This window comes from Rhipicephalus microplus, chromosome 1, assembly GCF_043290135.1.
Source record: "Rhipicephalus microplus isolate Deutch F79 chromosome 1, USDA_Rmic, whole genome shotgun sequence".
Lineage (NCBI taxonomy): Eukaryota > Metazoa > Arthropoda > Arachnida > Ixodida > Ixodidae > Rhipicephalus > Rhipicephalus microplus.
In genome coordinates, this window is record NC_134700.1 from 171,367,807 (window position 1) to 171,387,324 (window position 19,518).

Sequence of the window (19,518 nt, forward strand, 5' to 3'; positions counted from 1 at the left end):
TTGTTGCTTCATCGGTGACCGGTGCCTGACGCTTCCTTGTCTGACCGCTATTCATTCCTTCTTGTTCCTCATTGTGAGGAGGCTTGGCTTTAAGGTCTTCCAAGTGGTGTTCTTCTGCAGCATTGCATTAATTTATGCTTTCACTGGCGTCATTAGCGGTGTTATTTTGCGTGCCAAGGGTATCCATGGACAAGTGTTCAGCTTCTTTTAAGGCACCATCTGCTCCTCCCGCTGTTTCTCCTGTCGCATCAACTACCTCAGTGACATCCATAAGATGATCCAGATGTTGCTCTTCTGCGCCTTGGCCAGAACGGAGTTTGTTGGCATAAGTCAGCACGCAGGCATCCGACAAGTGAGGAAAACGCTGGTACTGCAAGCACCTCGGTGTTTTTCACTGTCGACGTACATGCCCCACTCGCTTGCACCGAAGACACAGTGGAGGCCCACCGGGAATTAGTAGGAGGCATTGGTGGCCATAGATTGACATAAGGTGTGGTATTGAGTTCACAGTGATAGTGTCCTTGAGCTCCAAGGCAACGTCCCTATTTGTTGTCATCCATTGTTACATTCTTGCACATCTCCATGCCTCTCTTTCAACGGACTTCACAACGCCGTAAGCTTGGAACGCCTCTTCAACATGTCGCGATTCAAGATGAGGCGGAAGCCAAAGAAGTTTCAGCCTAATATTCTTGGTCTGCGGATCTAGTACCATGCACTTCAGCCCTTTTACACGGAGCTCACCACAAGTGACGAGTTTCTGTTTCGCCATGCTGCTTGCACACGTAACCATCCATACATGGCTCATTTGACACTGGCCAACTCCTATTATGTCGGCTGTGCTCACCACTTTAAGCAGCGCGTCACAAAAGTCTGGGGCACGGTACGGCCTACCACTCAAGTCGGCATGAAGGAAAACGGAATTCAAAACGTCGTTACCAGTTGAAAGACGTGGCAGGACGACTTTATAGCTTGAGTCTTCATCATGAAACGGAGTCGATAATCCTCGGCCATTGACCGATACGCTGTTACCAGCTGAGAGCAGATGCTGATGCTGATGACCTCTGATGGATGGCGTTTACCCACAAAGGGGGATGGGACAAGAACCGGGCGGCAGGATACTTAAATGAAACTAAACTGAAGATGAAGCCAATCTGAAAAAGTAGCTTAAAATAATACTACCAAAAAACAAAAATGTGTTCTGAGCAAGCGGTCAAACCATCTTTTGTTTTTGAAAGACATAACTACGAATTATAAACTAAAGATCTGAAAAGGTAGTGGTTCACTAGCATGGTAATCTTTTAGTTGCGTTGATGTACTCAAACACAGCGGAGCATAGATCCCTGTGGCAGTAACCAAATGAAGTTCCGCCAAGTGAAAAAATTACTGGTAAATTTACTTGTATTCCTAGCTTTTGTAATGGGGCTACTAAAAATCTTTTTCTCTGGTAAGAATAACGATGACAGAATAAAAAGAAATGTTCAATTGTTTCAATTTCGTTGCACCAAATGCATAGCGGTGACGCCTTGAGCTGAGCTTTATTAAGGTAATAATTTAGTTGTGGAACAGCACAGCGCAATCTGGTATAAGTGACCTCTAACTGGCGAGATACACACCACTGTTTATTCCAGCAATAGCTCAAATGCTCGAAATATTTGAATTTATCCAAATTACCTTTTCCACATTGCAGGCAAGCATTTCGGAACCTTAGCGCGGTTACGTAAGCCGTATCTGGCAAAACTGGGATGGTGGGCCCACCCAGGGATACTGCTGCTAAAGAGTCCGCCATTTCGTTCAAATATAATCCGCGGTGGCCTGATACCCATAGCAAATGCAGTTTTTTTACGTTTTTCGGTACTAAATGCCGAAACGTATTCATCAGCTCTGAATTTACTGCCGGAGAAAGTGCATTACAAACTGATAACGAATATGTAATGATAACTGCTAATGATTCGCTTGAGGGTAATTTGCGTAAAGCAAGAACAATGGCCAATAATTCTGCCATGAATACCGGGGTATAATCTGGGAGTTGAATCGAAAAGGACCAGTCCAAAGAAGGAGAGAAGATGCCAACCCCAGCCTTTTCTTTTGACACAGATGCATCAGTCGCTATGATATTGCTTATCTCTAGGTGGGCTAGATAATCTGCTAACTGGTCATTTAAATACCTATATGCCAATTGTTTCGCGTTATGAGGAAATATATCATCGAATTGTATGCTAAGCATTGACTGTAGGTTGTGTATTGGACCAATATGCCTAATTTTTACATTCAGTTGCTTTAGTAGCGCTTGTGCAAATACTATTTGCGGGGTGTGTAGTCGCGACCAATGGGTTTCGAAAAATAAAGTCGGTTCTTGAATGAAAGCGTGAAATGAGAGTCTTTGGTGTGAACTGTATATCTTTAAGAATGCTTGCACAGTAAGAATTTTAAACCTATTTAGCAGAGAAGGTAGGCGAGCTTCCATATACAACACGTTATTTGCAACAAACTTTGGTAGACCCAGACACAAACGCAACGCTTCTCTTTCCAGCAGTATTAGGGGTCTCATTTTATAGGCTGCGCTGCCAGAAAATAATACACATCCGAATTCCATGATGGGCCGCACATAAAGTTTCATTATTAGCACATCTCTTCTCAAACCCGCTTTACGGTTTGCAAGCTTCCGTAGCCACCCCATGGCCCGTGTTGCCTTGGAGTACACATCATCAATGTGACTTCTCCAATTTAATGTGTCATTATATATGATGCCCAAATATTTAAGGGAATTTGCCTGCGGAATGAGCTCATTACTGTACATTAACGAGATGTTGATAGGCTGCAGAAAAGAGAATGCAAGGAGCACACTTTTCTTTACGTTCAGGGTCATATGAATATTTTTAAGCCATCTTTCTATCATATTGAGATAATTTTGTAGATTCTGGTATAATGATTGAAGGTTGGTATTACTTGCCAAGAAAGCAATATCGTCCGCGTACACATATAACTGAATATCCTTAGTTGATGGAATGGAGCTTAAGAAACTGTTAAATAAAACTGGCGACAGGACCGCCCCCTGTGGTACGCCACGTGTCTGCTTATATCTATTCGATGAGTACCCATCTTTAAAGCAGTAATATTCTTTCCCTCTTAAAAACTCCGACACCCACGCAGTGATGTAGTTGGGAAAGTGGTGATATTCCATCTGTTTTAATAAAATTGAATGCTCAACCCTATCGTACGCTTTAGCCAAATCTAAAGTAACTAAAGCACAGTATTGGCGCCGACGCCAGTTGTATTCGGCTCTCTAAATCAACATGCGCACACCATATTGAGCAACCGGATCTAAAACCAATTTGACTGGGGTTTAATATTGCGTTATTATTAATATATTTCATTACCCGGGTACTCAAAACTCTTTCAATTAGCTTAACCAGATTTGACGTGATTGATACCGGCCTTACATTGTCCAAGGCGAATCCTTTTTCCTGCTTTTTAAGAAGTGGAATCACTTTAGACAGTTTCCATTCCGCAGGTATCAAAGCTTTTGTCAAAGAAAAATTCACCAGATTAAGTACTTCAGTTGGACAAATCTCAAATATTACTTTTATCATTGAATTTGTTACCCCGTCTGGCCCAGGTGCCGAAAGAGATAAGTGCTTTATTATCTCTGCCAGCTCATCTAAAGTAACCTCCTCGAAATCCTCGCCTGCCAATGGGTTCACAATGTGCAGTGGTAGAGTTGACACAAATCTATCTTGGAGCCCTTTCGCAATATTTTCTACTAAATCAGAGAGCTCACGGGGGGAAAGAACAAAAGAGTCAATATTTTCAGCGGGTGGTAACATCTTTTGAGATCTTAAAAATCTGAAGAGCGCTTTTTTGTTTTTAGCCCTAGAAAGATACTCATGTCGTTTCATATTATAACCATCTTTTGCTGTACTTACTGTGCGTTTGAAGTCTGCTGCTGCGAATTTATAATCACACCAATTTTTTGGACATTGGTTGACCAGCAGTTGTTTCCATGCAGCTTTCCGTTTTCTATAGCTCCTCGTGCACTCTTCAGTCCACCATGGAATAAAAGAACCTCTTGTGGCCGAGTCTAATTTAAACGTTGCGTCTTTTACTGATCTTTTTAACACTGCACACAGACTCATAGCCCTAATGTCACCTTGTATGTCCTTGCGGTGATCAAAAGTAGCCCTCAAGTCTTTTTCTATTTTTTTATGGTTGAGGAATGAGCGGGCCTTTTCGGCGACATGTATTCTTGGAAAGTTCAGTACAAAACTAATAGGCAAGTGGTCACTGTTAGTAGCACAGTCTAAAGTTTGCCACGAACATATATTTAGAGATGAGCTTGAAAATGTCAAGTCAATTACAGATTTAGAGAGACCTCGGACAAAAGTAGCAGATTGCGAATTTAAACAAGATAAATTCTTGTCAATAGCCCATTCCCACAATTGTTTTCCGCTTAAATCTGTTTTAAAACCCCAGGCCACATGATGTGAATTGAAGTCTCCAGTGATTAATATATCCTTTCTGCAGACAGAGAACATATCGTCTAGACTTCGTGTGTCTTGCACCCTGGTTGGGAAATACGCATTTACAAACGACAAGGGAGAAGCGTCTGGTAATATTATGTCTACTATCAAAATTTCACAATCTGGAGTCACACAACGATAAGAGATCGTAGCTTTGTGACTAAACTTAGTTGCTATCAAGACAGCAAGCCCACCACCTCTGCTAGGTCGGTCCAATCGAAATAGCCGATAATTTTTTAGGTGAAACTTCTGGCTGGTTGAAAGCCGAGAGAGCATTTTAGAACGCAGGCGATTGGTGCGGCTTCTTCTTCCTCCTTCAAAAACGTTGTGCATTGTTCAAACGGGAAGCTATTTATACCTACCACTTACCGCTGCTGTGTTTTCGGCATTACCAGAAAGATGGCGCCATGAGCGCACGTCGCCTAATGTCCCTCTATCTACGAACCTTAACGTTGCCACATCGCACAGCGGCGCCCGCGTAGCTTGCCCGGCTTAGGGAAGGGAAGCGACGCTCCCTCACGCGCCCTTATCTTGCGGTGGCGAGGAGGTGAGGGAGAGAGAGAAACATCTTTATTCACAAAATCATGGAGAAGGAGGGCGTGGGAGGAACCCCTAGTCCGGGTCCATAGGACGACTCCAGCGACGAGTCGGGCCCACTGTATCAGAGCTCGCAGGACCTCGGGAGGTCCATCGCGGAGAGCATCATCCCACAGCTCCTCGTTACGTAAAGGGTGAAGGAAAGCAGGTTAGGGAGGAAAGATGTTCGCAGTGCACTCGATCGAGACATGGAAGGTCGTGGGCGAGTTTCCACAGCGGGGGCAACGGTCTGCATAGCACTGCGGGTAGAATTTATGAAGTGATACTAGATTTGGAAATGTTTTAGTCTATAGCTGGCGTAACGCCCTGCCTCCTCTCGCGAGAAAGATGGCGGTGGGGCGCTCCGAGTGCGACGCACGTTCCTGTAGTGACAAAGAATGTCGTTGTAAGTGGCAAGACAATCCCCCCTTTCCAAAATGGCCTCCTCGCTTTGCCGGGCCGCCCAAAGGTAAATTTCGCGGGCAACAGCATGTGCACGTTCATTGCCCGGCAGAGAGAGAGAGAATAAACATTTATTAATAACAAATGCACACTGAGCCTTCTTTGGGTGGGGCCCTCAGTCCAGGGCGCCATTGCCTTGCGCGACCCTGCGAGCCCGCTGGACCAGCTGCTGCTGTTCCTGCCGGCGTAAGCTGAGCAGTGCAGACTCCCAAGAGGAAGGGGTGGGATTGGGAATGGGAGGAACGCCCTGTGGGGCAGAGCATTCCCACGTGGAGTGGTACACCGTCGGTACGGATCCACAGAAGGGGCAGTAGGAGGGGTAGAGAGTCGGATGAAAGCGATTTAGCATATAAAGGCAAGGAAATGAATTGGTCTGTAGTTGCCGCCAAGCGACAGCATCTGCTCTGTTAAGTGAAGGATGAGGGAGAGGATATGTATAACGGCTCTGTCGGTAGCACTCCAGCGTAGCGTTGTAGTTTAGTGGTTCTGTCGATGCGTCGTCTGGATTGGACAGCTCCTCCAATGGAGCCCGGCCGGTCAGCTCTCGGGATTGCCCGGCAGAGAGGCATGGCCATGGAGTCCAGAGTAAGTGGGCGCGAAAGGTACTGTTTGACTCAGTTAGCGGAATTTGATTGAAAATTTGGTGGGCCACTCTTGGGATGCCATGTCCTGATAGGAAGGCTTGACATGCCTGTTGCGAGTCGGTCAATACCGTATGTAGACCTCAGGACCGTACGTCTTAGCTGGCCTCAGGCTTTACGAGGAACGATTCTGCTGTAGTTAACGGGCGCCCAAAGGTCATTGCAATCATTGCAGTCTCCGTTCGCGAAAAGCGCGCGCATTTCAGACTCCGCGAAGTAGCAAATAGGACGCTTATTCGCGTGCATCGTACCTGTGAGTACGTTTCGTGCGTAATTGTGCGCGAGAAAGGCGGGGCACATTTCAATCTGCTTTCCATTTTGTGCGTGACCTTTGAAATTGTTGATATCACGTTCATTGCTTCGCCTTTGCGGCGAAACAGTGACTTTCTTTATCGGTTTTCCTTTTTTTTTTTGCGAACGCTGTCACGTTGCTAGTGAGCTGCCCCGTGGAGCCATGTGGCTCCGCCAAAGTAAGCAAGGTTTCTGTGAAAGGCGCAGCCAGAACAGCAGGCTGCATGTATGCGGTTATTTGCACGGCTGAAAAAAAAAAGTTGAAAAAAAGTGCCAGTTGGAAGAATGCAAGGATATATTTAGAACAAATATATGGCAGTCAACATTTCTCATAAACATATGTTTTCGTTACCATTCAGCAGGTTGCGATGCATGCACGGCATAATATGCTTTCATGGTTAAACTATTTTTTGTCACAATATCCTGCATCCGATATCATGACAAAGATTGAGAGTGACGTTTTTCAAGACATTGTTTATAATTTAAGTAAGCGTTTGTCACTTCGTGCTTTATATAAACACCAGCATGCGTTTTCTGCGGGAGAGTTGCAAATAACAGAATTGATTATTAATTTTTGAAAGTTTGCTCCCCGGAATATTTCACGTACTGTGCTTTATATGCTCGTTATTATTATTATTATTATTAATTTGTAACTTGCTTGCTATTACAAGTGCGCTCTATTATAGTGTAAGATTTCCGCATTTTGCATTGAACAGCTAGCAGTGTTCCTAAGTATTGTTTTGATAATTTATTCCTTCTTCAACCTTTATGCAATGCTTGTTTTCTTGGTGACTTGTATAAAATACAGCGAGACTACGTGTCACCCCCCCCCCCCCCCTAAATGCGATGACCACTTACCTTTGTGATTTAATGGGATAAAATGTTCTTCAAAGCTTTTCAATGTGTAGTGCAACATTTTTTTCACCTTCAGCACGGCAATTTTAGTGAATATTTTCAAGTTAACGCACTTATATATTAAGAAAGTGAACTTGGAAATCATTTTCCACTGCACAAACACATATTATTCTTCAAAAACTGCTCTCCATGAAAATCTAGGGAAATCTAGACAATTTTCCCACTCCAGAGAAGGAAAAGGTGGCTCCGCAGGTTGGCAGCACTGCAGCATATCAACGGAGTGAATGATAGTGAGGGGGGCGAAGCGTCCGTCCATCCGTGGGTCCATCCAACCCAAGGAGGTTCTATACATAGTATAGAACCGGACGGACAGTTGGACGCATGGACGGACAGAAGAACGGACGGCCGGAAGCAAAGACGGACAGAAGCACTGACGGACGGACACATGGACAGATGGATGGACGGAAGTATGGACAGTAGAAGCACGAACGCACGGACGCTCCGCCCCACTCATCATCATTCACACCGTAATTATGCTGTGATTTCTTTGGAATGGGGGGGGGGGGGGGGTACTTGGAGGTGCTGGCATGCTCCTTTATAGCGAGAAGCTTCGCATGAAATTCGTTCCTACAGCAGGCACATTGTGATTTCATTCTTTCGTTATGAACAGGGCGCAACCAGCCTTTAATTTTCAGCAGAGATTCTCAACTGCGATGTACAGCTCAGAGGCATAGTTAAACACTTGAAAGTGTCCAAAAAATCTCTGATACTCAAAATAGATAGAAGAGACGCTTATTTCTCTCCAAGTTAACACCACTGATGTACTCCGAGATGACGTGTGCTGATGTGGACTCAGGACACTAATGGAGAAAGGGGGTCCCGACTTTTTTTTTTCTTTAGTAACATGAAAACCCTGTCATAGCATAAATACTCTTGATGTATGCTCAGGACACCGGAGAGGGGGGTCGCTTGAAGTAACACCAGAAAGGTGGGCAGGTCCTAAAGTTTTTGTCTTTCGTAGCATGAAAACCATATCAGAGCATGAATACTGTTGACATGTGCTCAGGACACCGAGGGGGGGTCGCTCGAAGTACCACCAGAGAAGGTAGCAGCGGGGTCGGGATTTTCTTGTTTTTAGAAGCACGAAAACCCTGTCATAGCATGATTGCTGTTAATGTATGCTCACAGTGGTCACACACATTCGTACGAATCGGTAATTAGAGGTGGAAGACAAGCACTGAAGAGAGGGGAGGATGCTCAACTACTTCTTGCGCATGTTTTTGTTTTTTTTTTTTTTTGAGATGGAGTATCATGCAGTTAGCTTGAACCCACACCTTGTTAAGCGATGAACGGGTGCTGGAGGGGGATCCTTTTTATACTGCTCTCTGGATCTACCACCACTTCCTGCAATTATCAATGTGGAAAGCTTTTGTTGCAAGTATTGGAATTCAGCATGTCCAAATTTAGTCATTTTCATGAATTGGAAGTAGCAGGATGGAATATTGTGCCCTGCTATGTGCCCACATCATGAAAAATAACTTCCCATTTGTAAATGCTTTTTCGTGTTTTCACTTTACTCAAGCCCTTGTTTATTATTTGTATAATTATTCCTCATTTGTATGTGTTCAAATTTTTTCCTCCCGAAAAAATTTGGCACGCTTTGCCCCACTCATTGGCCTGCCTTTTTTCGCCCTATTTTGTATATGCACTTGTATATTTGTGTGTGTACGCATCAGTGAAGAAATACCCAGACACTTTAAAGAAAACCCAGCGTTACAGCATTCATCTGTAAAGAGTTAATTTTGCATCAAATTGGCACATAAAGAGCATTTTTTCTGATAAACATATTTTATTCACTTATGAAAGTTTTCTCTTGAATGTAAACATTTATGAATTGTGAAAAGTAGCAGCCTGTTCTTGGTGTTAGGGACAATATATAGATGTCAATATTTGCTTTGTGATACTTAGTAAAGAGTTGTATTTTTATCCATTGCCTGATTACGCACTTAAATTAGAAAGTGTGATACATCTGAATGATAGCCATTCATTAACACTTTGATTAAAATTTTTATTCACACAGCCACATGCACATTGTAGGGCATGCCTAGTTGAACACCAGCCAACAGCAGTTCTGTGGGCAAATATACAGTCGCTCCCACAACAGTAAAGTGCTTGTTGAGCGACTTTCATAGACTGTGGTGCCACATGTCTCTCTACGTTGTGTTGTAAGATACCCTATAGCCCATATCACTGGACTGGGTGCTGCTACCACCAGCTATTACCATCATGCCTTTTCTGCAGTCATTTAGAAGTGGCCATTAAATATTCTTTTCTTGCTCGATGTTTGTCCAGTAAAAAACACACAGTGTAGGCACCTACTAGATAGGGAAACACAACAATCATTATCGTCATCTGTGCATAAACACATGCAACATCAGTGTCACCAAAAAAATCAAAGCGAGTGTAGTTATAAGACCAATAAACTGACACTTGCCACAATTTCATGTGACATCACCAGATGTCTTTCCACATTACTCGTTTTGATGACATTGATGGTCAGTCTTTACGTTAAATAAGGCATCTAAAGCTTTTGCATTAAAAGTTTTGCTGATGCACATGCCATAATGAAAAGAATCCACTCATAGTTGTAAATATAGTGTCAAAGTCCAACCATAAACACCAGCAGCTAGCAGACAAGACAGACCATCTAAATAAAGGACAAGGAACTCATTCTTTCAACTGAATTTCTTTCGGTATTGCTTTTTGGGGGGTCCATCGAAACCATTCAGGTTTGAAAACGACAACACTCGGGCGTTACTATAAAATAGCAAGCTTTAGTATAACGTACGTAGCATTCACAGTGGAGCTACATGGTGTAAGAACACCAAGTTTTGTTTCACGCACATGATGCTTTTTGGCTGGAGTAGGCATAAGATGGCAAGAAAATCTGCAAAAATCTACCAGACTAGTTGGCAACACTTTAGTGGTGGCAGGTGATGGCACATATCCTTTGCTGTTCTTTTTCAGCATGCATGAATTTAGCATAGAAGCTTCATGAGTTGAGATTTTTAGAACACTCTTTGATATACATTTGTATAAACCTTGCTAACAATGCAAACATGTGTAAAAGATCGCAATCATTACTGCAACTGAAAATTTGAAAATGCGATTTTTGGGCCACTTGGTAGTACACGATGCTGTAGCAAACAACTCCAGCATGTTACGATGCAAGCATGCTTTTCTTTCTTTTTCTTCTACTCAGACCGTAATGCACTAAAGCCGTTCCCTTTGGGAGCATTAAAACGGCAGAATTGGATAGCATTCTGTCTTTAAGGGGGTTCTGCAACACTTTTCTAGGTAAGCATCAAATGACTTGATTAAAAGCTTATTGTCTCCCGAGTCAACTTCCGCAAAAATTTTTAGAATCTGTCAAGTACAAACAGAGCTATGGATATTTCTTGAACACTTAAGTGCTTTCTCTTTCCTTTTGTATTAACGAGCTCACTGAAAGTTATGCAGGGAGGGATGACCCAGGGGCAAGAACCTATGTCTGTTTGTCAGCACACGTCATGACCTCACACACTTTCTCTTTTTTTTTTCTTTGAATGCACAGCTTAACACACTATGTATTCCTAGCACTAAAGAGTACAACAGGGACACATTGAGGCACCCTGTGGTAGCCATATTAACTATGCAGTTCAAGTTCCTCAAATCAGCCAATGACCGTGGGCTTTCGCCAATGACGTCACTTTGTGTTATGGCATCATCTGTGAAGAAAAGACTGAGCTATCTCTAGCTGACTGATAATAATTTGTGAATTCCAGAGCATCTGCCGCACTATAATGTATAACTATAATGTATAACTTGCATGTTTTCAGGTGCCTCAACTACCGACCAATAGCATTTTCCCGACCCCGCTGAAAAAGTGTTGCAAAGCCCCTCTAAGCGACAAAGCCTTGTAAATCAGTCTTCTTAAAAGATCGCTCACAAGGCCACAAAGTCAATTTTAGATATGCACTAGCATTGGACTGAGAGCTATCTATCGCAGGAGCTTTTAAGTTTTGTTCTTTACAGGCAGAGCTAAATATTTTGAAGCGGCAAGCAGCCATGATGTGAAGAGGCAAGCTTCACATCCTTGCCACTTGTTCTCTTTAGCCTTAGAAAGCCAATTTCCTTCTTTGGAATCCTCCCTTAATGGTGTGGGAGGATCACGTGATGAGCGCACATCGCCACGTCATGCACAACTCGTGATAAGTGGGCAAGACCTGCCCTCCCCCTTCTTATGCAATTTATGTTGCATTAGAGTGCCTCCATGTCACCCCTGCCCACCACAGAGGGTGACAGGTGAGGACATAGAGGATTTCTTTGGTGTGTGGCACAGATTCTTCACCTATGTTGCAGTGTACCTATGCTCAGTCGATATCACAAGCCAATGCCCCATTTAGAAGTGCAGCGCCAACTGCCAACAAGGAGAAGAGCAGCTGATGTTCAGTTTAAAATCCGGCATCATAAGGTGCACTGTTGATCACAATCAAGCCTGGTCGGGATCAAATTTCTCACCAGCGCCCGGCTCCCTTCTGCAGCTTGCGTGAGAGAGCCAATCATAATCATGAAATAAGATCGGGATCAGAAACGACTGTGACCAAAAGTGGCCGTTTGACACCAGTATAAGCGAGAACATTCACTTTGAAATAGGTTTTTCTCATGGTTTGTGCCAATGTAACTCTTGGAAAACATGATAATGAATCCACAGTATAAGCATTGCACATGTCTCAAAATGGCCAGACCTGGAGAGGAGCTCTTTTTTGTTACATTTTAGAGCCTCCACCTAATTCCTCAAAACTGCATAAAAGCCAAGACAAAAGCGCGTTGAATATAACATTGCTGTCCACTTGTACAACCAGCTTCTGATATTCTAACAGAGCATATTGTCTAATATGGTTCTTATAAGCGTGTTCAGGGCAGCTCAACACAGCTCCCACTGGCCTTGGGTGCTGTGTGATTCCACATATTAAGTATTTTTACCTTTTGTTCAAAGCTGATTCATACTGAACTTACCAGGAGCAACGAATGTCCCAAAAGCATTAGTATGGCCCTCATTTCCAAAACAAAAATTTATGGAATTCGAATCATGCTGGTAAATGAGTAAACAGTCCTTTTTCCTTCCTGTCTTGCCGATTATGCTTTTCACTAGCTTTTTTTTTTAAATTTACTATTTTTTACATATATAGGGCCATCACCAAAACACCCAAGATAGTGGAAATCGCTTGATTGTCTTAATAAAAATATTATTTGTCCCATGCACACATCAACAAACAACCAAAAATGGTACACTGGTGCGGTTATCTCAGACGTTCTGTGATGGAATCGCAGGTACTGTGGCGAACAGCACCACAGCGCCTTCTCACAGCTGCACACAGCGGAATGCCAGAAAAATCGCAAGGTGTCACTTTTGCAGTAACTCTGGAAGCACTGAGTGATGATATTGCTACGTAGCTGACATATCAGCGTAACAATACGTAACAATTTCACGACAAAAATGCCAAACTTGTAGAGGCGATGCTCGGTGCAGGCCACTTCAGTGCTTTCATTTTAAATGTTCCACGGCAGTGAAAAAGAGCATGCCTCGCTAAAATAAAGCATTGCTCGGTAATCTTATCACATGTGTCGATAAAAAAAAAACTGACGCAGTGTGCACGTTTTGGGTTCGGTGGAGCATCTGGAACAAAGGCATAGAAGCGGCCCACTCTGGTCACTGCGACTACAAGTTAAATATATTGTCGCGATATGATCGCTTGTTGCAAAAGCAACACCTTGCAATTTTTTTGGCTTTGCGTTGTGCACACATTTCAAGAGAATAAAACTGCAGGCTGGTAGATAGGAACGGATGCGCTTGCGCAGTGCGCACTTTTGAGCTTCTCTGGTAGCCGTGAGAAGGTGCTGCACTGCTGTTGGCCACACGATCCTGTGGTCTCCAAAATTTTAGTCGCTGCAGGACAATCACGATAAAGCACAAAACAAACAAATTCTGTGAACTAAGGTAATGTTTCGAAAATCCTGCAGAGTTCAGTAGAGCATGCATGAATTCCAGTAAATACTGAGCACTTGTAGCCTCTTTCTTGACTTTAGTCTGTTTATATGTTTTTTATAAAATCAGTCACACTGTAGATCACGTCTTTATGGCAGAAGTAGAGCTTGACATGCAAGAATTCCTCTTTCGAGCACACAGTCTCGATCAGAAGAGTTTGGCCAGTGACACATTTGAGAAACTGTTTGCACATTTTTTTGTCCCAACTGGTTCCATCCCTCATGCAGCACAATTCAGTGTCCACGAGAGATGACAACTGCGCCTGAATGGGCAAGAGTGTAAAGCGTGGATCCAGTGTTCTGACATTATTCAACGTGACCCATTCATAAAACCCGAAGTCCACGAACATCACTTTCAGGCGCTCGCCATGACCTATAGAGACAACCTTTGCTCGATACCACAAGTTGTTGCGGCTGGACCTGGCAGCGACGAACTCACCAACCGACTTTGCAAAAAGCCTGTTTTCTAAGAAATGGCCATACCTGGAAATGTCTTGCATGTCGTCTATAAGGCCTAGCAAAGACTCTCCACAGCTGAAAGCACCATCTTCCATAATAAGTCTATCAAGAGTCTTTCTCCCATAGCAGAAAACTAAATAGAAATGGTTTGGGCTGACGTACGCCGACATCTGGCCCAATAGCCAACTGCCTGGTTCGGGTGGCTTCGATTCGACGCATTGAGCGGCAGGCTCGGTTATATGCAAAAGAATTGAGTTGGGTTCTGCCTCAACATGTTTGTATACACAGAAAGCCTTTTCTTCGCAATAGCCTCGCGTGCTGTAGAACTTGCAGACGCGGTTGGTTTTTGCTGGAAAGTTTGCAGCAGCCACCCCTGGGTCGTCGGTGTTCACAATATAACTGTTCAAAGGACTGCAGTAGTCATCCTGCATGGGATTGAAAGAAGCAAGAGCTGGATGATTTGATTTTTGAGCAACGGTGTTCTTTTTGCATTTCACCATCGGCCTTTTCACATAGCCTTCCCTGCACATGCAGTCAGCCATGTCTCCATGGGTATCACTTAGCAAATTTGCCAAGTAGACTGTGTCATTAAATTCATCACAAGTACTACTTGTTCCCTCAATGACTGCTTGGAGTGAACAGCTACTATGAACCAGCCCTTGAAATCGTGAGACTACTGCTTCTGTCCATTGTGTCCACGGCTGAATGCCGACGAGCTTAAACCTTATTGCAAGTGAAGGTATGCTCTGAAGCCTCGAGTCAAATTTGAATAAGCAGGAGGAATCTACAGCCTTTTTGTTGCCATAGTCCACCAGCAATACCTGGCACTTTCCAGCACTAAGGAGTTCCTCAACACGGACTCTGGTTCCAGGTTCGTGCGGCAAATCACGATATATGAGGTATGACCCCTTCTTGATTTCTTGTTTCACACATGCCACTTGCTTGCACGATTCAATGATGCCGCTCATTTCTGACAGGTCTTTCACCGCAGAGGTAGGCTGTCCATACCAGTGATCGGGTGTCAGGATGAACGTAACGTTGATGTCTATGATGTTTCCTTGTGGCACAAACGGTGTCAATTCAAAGCAGAGAGAGCTGCGACTCAGTGAATTAACACTGCAGGCAGAAAAAGTGGAGGGTGATTTGTCCAACACCTCACCACTGATCGTGGAGTGAGTAGAAGAGGACGGGCTCACCTCGCCATTGATTGCGGAGAGAGTAGAAGGCGATCTGTCCAACACCACGGCGTTTATTGTAGTCCTAGCGCGGCCGATTCCATAGTCGGCGCAGATTTCATTCCCGGTGCAGGCTTTACTCTCGGGGCAAATGTCACCTTGAATGTAGATTTCGTTCGCTCCAATGGCTCCATTTTCGGTCTCGGTGCTTCCCCTTTCGGCCAGCATCTGCCCGACGACGCCTTCGCTATCACGCTGGGAATGATCGTCCGCATCGGCTGTCGGTTCAACAACAACGCGCGGGGCATCTCCTGGGTAATCCAAGAATTCTGCGAAGCCGTTATCGACAAGGAGTCGGGCAACACTCCGACGCCGCATCACAGGGGGGGCATCGGGAATGTTGATGAACAAGTCCACCTGGTAAACACCACCATCCGATAGGCCGTGGAATACGGCGTCGAAGTAGTGAGGTTTGCTCCTGTCGACGAGCCACTGCATGTCATAGCAGGAGCTCCTCAAAGTTGGCCTGATTCTCCGCATGCAGCAGGCCACTGATCGGCAGGGATCGCGGGCTTCACTATCACTCATGGGGTACACACGGTGCAGTGGGACAACATCGGCGCGGCCTTCGTCGACGTACAGGACATCGGCCAGAACCTGCGTGCCCGTAGCATCCCTGCGAATGTCCGTCACCCGTGCGCGCAGTGCCTGCCTGTCGGAGTATTGCGGCAATGCCACCATGCAGTACGTGCCAATGGACGTCTCTGAGACATGCTGCCGCTCCTCCTCAATAAAATATATCGCATCGTTGTCGGTAAGTCGCAGAAATAGTCTGTTGGGCCTCTCGTAAAGCGTCACGTAAACCGAAAGGCTCCTTTTGAACGGCACGTCCGGTCGGCTCGGAACTTTTGTTAACTTCACTGGGGGCACAGACGCCAGGCGTGCTTCGGAATCCATGTCGAGTGTGAGAACAGGTGTTCTGTGACGAGACTACGCTGAACTTGCATGCCGTAGTGTCATCCTCAGGCGGTACTCAAGGAGGGCATCAGCACGGAATCCTAGTCCGTGCTGATGCTGAATCCGGAATCCGCCGAGGTTCTACGTCAATTTATGCTGCCCAGACAACAAGCACCGGCTGCACGACGAGGCACAAACAAAGAATTCGTGGCAAGACGCCAATGCCGGTCCGAACGCAAGCTCCACGGATGCGATCCACGCGCGCACGTGCATTGCGTGTGTCTGCACAGGCGCTGCTTCTCAGCTGGTGTGTCTTGGCTCGACGTGCTTGCGCGTAAAACAAAAACAAGAACTACGAAGACGGTGATAATCAACGTTATTCAACCATATGATCAAATAACTCTGGTTGATAATGTGAATTTTGTTGGCATCGCTGCTTTGTAATAATTGGTGCAAAAAATATTGAAAACTTTCAGCTTTCACCACCAACACACATCGCAGGTAACTACCATCTCGCACTGTTTATCTTTCGCAGCCGCAGCGGCCATGGCGCTCCCTGTATTTAAAATGCTTGTAATATGTGTTTAATTAACAAATATAGGCTGTTTGACTCGTCAAACACATGACTAGTAAAATTTCTGTAGTTTAACGCATTATATAGTATAATTTATACATTTAAATAGCTTTAGGTAAAAATTTTTAAGTGACGTCACTTCTGTGCGGCGCAGAAGCCACTTTTGTGTGAGACTGGCTGCTGCGCCGCGCGGCGCAGAAGACGCTGCCAAAAGAATAACAGATTTTTCGCGATGTCAAACAGAAAGGCAGCGGTCACAGTGCACTCATGGCTTCCGTAGAGTTGCTACTTGCTACCTGCAAGGTGGCACATAGAGTTAATATACAGACAGTATATTAACTCTATCGTTAGTCCTAGCATATGCAGTACACAAGATTGTAGCCCATGCCATAAGCGTGCGCGACGTTCAGGATGGGGTATGGTGCCATAATGGGGGAATGACAAGCCTCCCTTCCCCCCTCACGTTTATGGATAGTCTGTAACATAGCCTCCTAGATTTCCCTTGCCTGCCGGATTATCGGCGGTCACTTGGGAAGCGGCCGTCGTCGGAACTATGGTGGTGGCGCTACTTAAGTATGTGTCTTCAAATAAGTTTTTACGTTTTTGAAGCTTACATGCAACAAAAATAACGTTAAAAAGTTTTAAAAAGACGTAAAAGTAATTATGATTAACGTTATGTAAGTGCCGTCGTTATAAATGGCGGGCATATTGCGCTCATTCAGCAGGCAACCCCTTCAATACAAGGCATAGTTTTTGAAATTAGCAAACGCCAAAATTGCTAATCTCAAAGGCCAAGTACAAAGACCTTTACCCCTACGTAGGTAGCGCCGCTATAGTTGACGGGCGTTTCGCGCTCATCGGGCAGGCAAAGGTAATCTAGGAGGCTATGGTACTTCTAGACGCTATAGGACACGGAGGAAGGAAAGGTATATAGGCTATGCATGGTGTGTCGTCTACTAATGGCTAGCCTGCGCATGCACAGTGGCTGTAGTGGTATAGTGTACTATGTAGAATATATTCTAGTGCACTATAGTATTGGTGATAAGGTCAAGCGTGCCATTTTTTAAAGGAGTTACTGGGTGGCGACATTGGCCAGTTATCCTCTAGAGGACACCTTTTCTTTTTTCAAGTGAACTAAAGCGTACAAGGATGGTGTACCATGGGGAAGCTCAACCGCCTTCATCTGCATAAGAAGAAAAATCATCATTTTTTAAATGCGAAGCATTTCTTAGCAAACTTCGGCGACTTTGAGCGTATCTATATCTATCTATTTGAGCCTATCTATCTATCTATCTATCTATCTATCTATCTATCTATCTATCTATCTCTCCATCTATCCATCTATCTATCTATCTATCTATCCGCCTATGACGTTTAGCTCTCCTGGCCGTGTCGATAATGGTATCGACACCAAACTTGGTATAACATGAGTGTATGAAGAAAATATCCGACTAGTCATAACATGAAAATCATGACATGTATGTCATGAATGTCATGATTTACATTTCATGGTCCTGCAGCTCTTGCAATGGTTTTTAGTTCACATGACATGTTGCAAAACTGATATGGTATGACTTGATTGCATGCCGAACACAAGTGACCAACCCTAACATGAAAATCATGACATGCATGTCATGTAACAGCATGACTACATGCTACACTCATGATGCGCTCGTGGGCATTTTGCTAACGTTACATATACCAAATTGAATATTACAGTACGTGAAAGAATGACGGAGGTATGTGACTGGTGCAAACATGATAATCATGAGATTCGTGTAATGTAACAACATGACTACATGCCACGCTCATGATGCGCTGGCGGCCGTTTTGCCAGTTTCACTTATACCAAGTTTGGTATTACAGGACGTGAAAGGAAGACGAAGGTATGAGACTGGTGCAAACATGATACACACATTGATACGCGTATCCTGTAAACACATGACTACATGCTACGCTCATGATGCGCTCGCAGCCGTTTCACTAGCTTCACATGTCCCAAATTTGATAAAACGTGACGCGAACGGACGACATAGGTAAGTGGCACATTCATACGTGATAGTCTCGACATGCGTGTCATGTAACAACACGAATACATGCCACACTGCTGATGAGCTCGCGGCCGTTTCGCTAGCATCCACATACGCCAAATTCGGTATTACGTGAAGTCAATGGATGACGAAGGTATGTGACTCGTACAAGCATGATAATAATGGGATGCGTGCTACATGCCACTGTCAAGGCGCCAATACACTTCGACATGACCCGGCAGCGTTCGTTTTGTGGTGTCGCGCCGGCGTTGCTTTGACACATGCGCATTTAAGCGAATCCGGCGTCCCTCCGTCACGAAAAGAGGAACACGCAGTGCAATGCATCGGCGCGAAAGGCAGCATGTCGCATTTCGCACCGGCTGCCGGCGGGCCGCGCCGATGGACGCTAATCGTGCCGGTCAGCGTGCGCGCGTGTCAACGTTACGTTGGAGTATATTGGGCCCTTCGTGATGCACTCGCGGCCGTTTCGCTAACTCGACGTATACCAAATTCGGTGTTATGTGACGTCAATAGATGACGAAGGCACATGACTGTGGTAAACATGATAAACGTGACACACGTGTCATGTAAGAACATGACAACATAACACGTTGATAGCGTGCGCGCAGCCGTATCGCTAGCTTCCCATATACTAAATTTGGCATCACGTGACATGAATAGATGACGAAGGTAAACAACACATTCAAACATGATAATCGTGACACGGGAGCCATGTACAGCATAATTTACCTTTACCTCGTGACGTTGTGGTGATTTTAAAGTGACATATCAACTTTCCTCATTCATCCTTCGCATATAGTGGATTTCCACTGTACATGGGATCTGCCAATTTTTTTTTAATAGTAGTGCCCATTTATTTTCATTGATTTTAGT

The 19,518-nt window shown here is 44.5% G+C and overlaps 2 protein-coding genes across 2 annotated transcripts in view; one reads left to right on the top strand and one right to left on the bottom strand.

Moving 5' to 3' along the window:
* LOC119178675 (activating signal cointegrator 1 complex subunit 2) overlaps positions 1 to 19,518 on the top strand; it is a 215,401-nt gene that overhangs the window by 121,556 nt on the left and 74,327 nt on the right. The window lies entirely within an intron of this gene.
* LOC119177754 (uncharacterized) lies at positions 9,172 to 16,568 on the bottom strand. Its single transcript, XM_037428934.2, has one exon. The coding sequence runs from the start codon at positions 16,018 to 16,020 to the stop codon at positions 13,477 to 13,479; it is 2,544 nt and encodes an 847-aa protein (XP_037284831.2). The 5' UTR covers positions 16,021 to 16,568; the 3' UTR covers positions 9,172 to 13,476.

Coding starts and splice junctions, on each gene's coding strand:
- LOC119177754 (XM_037428934.2), bottom strand. CDS start 16,020: ATGGATTCCGAAGCACGCCTGGCGTCTGTGCCCCCAGTGAAGTTAACA.